At 30.0% G+C, this 3,129-nt stretch overlaps 1 protein-coding gene across 2 annotated transcripts in view; it reads left to right on the top strand.

Moving 5' to 3' along the window:
* Positions 1 to 2,872, top strand: part of LOC106790496 (microphthalmia-associated transcription factor) — a 99,111-nt gene extending 96,239 nt beyond the window's left edge. For both annotated transcript variants that reach the window (XM_014755445.1, XM_014755446.1), the window contains exon 7: positions 1,353 to 2,872. In XM_014755445.1, coding sequence (XP_014610931.1) covers positions 1,353 to 1,604 — 252 coding nt within the window. In that variant the 3' untranslated portion in view covers positions 1,605 to 2,872. The remainder of the gene's footprint in view (positions 1 to 1,352) is intronic.
* Positions 2,873 to 3,129: the final 257 nt, after the last annotated feature.

Below are 3,129 nucleotides of genomic sequence, written 5' to 3'. Positions count from 1 at the left end.
TATATATATAATCAGGTTTTTATTGCACAACTTACAAAGTTTTTTACAATGTCTTATCATTATTTCACTTATAATTATCTACAAATCATTTTATAATTAGTGTAATATTTTTCGTGTAGAAATAATTATATTATTATAATAAAGAAATTATTGTTTTGAAACACAATTATTTTCTTAATGAAATCGTGATCAACGAATACTGAATTTTTGTTCGTTTGTTAAATAATGTTTTGGAATTATTATTGCGAGAAAAGAAAAATGTATTCTTTTGATTTGTTGTGTGTCAGTAATGAAAAGTGATATGGTAGGTAGGGTTTCTTGTCAAAGTTAGTATGATAACGTTGGCTGGTACAATGCATTAAAAGCGACGAAATACTGGTCGGGTGAGTTAAGTTTGAATTATTACACGAGATAAAGTTTTGCTCCATATTGTAAGTGTACTTACTTTCCTGACGGTTTCCCTTCGTTCTAAGTTAGAAATTTAAACATTGATAACGTTTCGACTGTGTATACTTAAAAGTTATATATATATATTATAGCTGTGTGTGTATGTGTGTGTGTATACGTTTGTGTGCATCGTAGAAGTTTATCTTTTACTTAACGTTGAATTTTCTTCTTCAGATTTTTGATAAATAATAGACACACACACACCCACGAATAGAAAAAGAAAATATTTTTCTCGAGGATATAATTATTTTAAATATTTTCTATAAGACAAAAAGAAATCTTTCAAAATATTATAAACCATTATTTATGTGTCAGTTGTTCGGTTTTTAAAAAACATCTCAGATAGTTTCACATATATTACGAGAATCACCCTATAAATCATTAAATCAAAAATAACGAGTGTTACTATAAATATACGTACTAATAATATTAGATATATGAATTAATTCGGTGTATTAAAAAATAGAAAAATTATAGTATAGTATTCATTTACAAATTGTAATAATTTCTATTAATTTTTATGACTTACATAGCAACTGTTGCAAATTTCCATGAGGAAAACAAAAAAGATGTTGGATATTAATGGAATGAATTTTAACACTAAATCTATACTATCACGCGTTCTGTAATTTATATTGTATAATATTAATTTCCAAATATAATATAAAATAAAATAAAATAAAATAAAATAAAATAAAATAAAATATATCATTTGTTAATTTTTAATTCGATGTGTGTAAAACTTCATTCAATATAAAAATATGTCTTGTTTTTTTTTTTTTTTAAACCAATCAATTTGACCTTTTACGATATATTAAACGTTGTTTATATAAAAACTACCGAATTAGTTGCTAGACCTAAAAAGAAAGAAGAAAAAAATAAAAATTAATTAGTTTAATATTCAGATTCCAGATCTCGTAACAGAAGAAACAACAGCACCACCACCATTGAGTATGTCACAATTCGAGGATCTCATGGAGGACGACACGAGTTGTCCGGTTCATGGTGGTGATCCTATGTTGTCTTCCCCACATTTACCACCATTGAGTCCACCAGCGGCAGTTGCTTGTCATCATGGTTTACCAGACGAGGATACGTTAGGTAGTTTGACGGCAACCACTTCGAATTCTTCCTCGGACATGGACATAGTCGCGTAGCCAAGAAGAAATGTCAGCCCTTTATCCTTTCGATCTCAAGTTCGTCTTAGTTTCACCATCCTGACAACCATCACCACCACCATCACCAACACCACCAACACCATTACCACCTGCTATTGGTGGTGGTATTGGTGGTGGTGGTCGTCGTTTTCATCGATGAACGAACATTCAAACCCTCCTCCCCCTCCAGCCCCTTCACCACATGGTCCACCACTTTCAGCTTTTTTTCATCCACCACCACATCTTACTCTTACTACTACTACTTCACCATTACTTCGTCCTATTGGTGGTTATCATTCTGATCTTCTTTGTCGAAGTCTTCTTCTTCTTCTTCTTCTTCTTATCGGATTCCAATGTCGTTCCTGTGACGATCAGAGGAAAAATTTTCTACGGAGATACGAGACCAGAAAAAGAAGTAAAAGAAAAATAGGAAGAAGAAGAAGAAGATGATGACGATGATGATGATGATGATGATGATTAATTTCGTCATTGATTCTCTCGAACGATCAAATTATAATACAAAGAAAGAAAGGAAGAAAACAAAAAAGAAAGAAAAAGGAATTAGAAAAATGATTAAACGTTACGAGATAATTAAAGAGGGGTGTTGATTTAACCGAACTACTATATTGATTTTTTTTTTATTTTTTAATCTTCCCTCCACCCCCAAAACACTCCACCAACTTAAAAAGAAGATGAGATCGATTATTCGATGATATATATTTAATTGTTTGATATGAAATTGAAAGAACACGAAACGTAAAACAAAAATTATTTGACTATTGGACTTCCTCGCAGGAACGAGAAGAGGTCTTCCATCACCACCACCATCACCCCTCACCCCTATCAACCACCCAAATTATTTTTGTGCAATGAAAAAGAAAAAAGATATATATATATATATGTAATATATAAAACAATAAAAAAATGTGTGTGCTCGTTAAAAGAAAGTTACCACTAGATTGTTTTTACGAGTATACATACATACATACATGCATGATATATATATGTCATATATATATTTTTTTTATCCTTTCTTGCTTTCATTTCTCTTTTTTTTTCTTTTTTTTTAATTATTTTCTTTTCTCGATAATGGCGGCTGGCCGCTTTATTTGCGTGCAACCATATCGTTTGTTCTTGTTCTTCTTAAATAATATTATTAAAATAATTATTGTTGTTATATATACTGTTGTTTTGTTGTGTTGTATTGTGTCGTACTGTGTGATGACGTCGTCGTTTATAATGACGATATCAATGGAAAAAAAAAAAAACAAAAAAGAAAAAGAAAAAAAAACAGAGATCTACTTTACCGATGGCGTATCAACAGATCTCGATCGAAGAAAAACCTGGTATCGTTTTCTCATTGTTTCATTACCTACGATCGGTAATTTATGAAACATTACGTATATTACGTGTATAATTTTTTTTTTCTTTTTTTTTTCGTTTTCTCAAAAGATCTTTGTTATTAGATTTTAATAAACGCCGATTAAAAAAAAAAAAAAAAGAAAAAAAAAGAAAGAAAGAAAAA

This window comes from Polistes canadensis, unplaced genomic scaffold (assembly GCF_001313835.1).
Source record: "Polistes canadensis isolate GaletaPanama2010 unplaced genomic scaffold, ASM131383v1 scaffold_242, whole genome shotgun sequence".
NCBI lineage: Eukaryota > Metazoa > Arthropoda > Insecta > Hymenoptera > Vespidae > Polistes > Polistes canadensis.
Note: the sequence above shows the minus strand (reverse complement) of the source record. Positions and strands in the feature narration are given on the sequence as shown.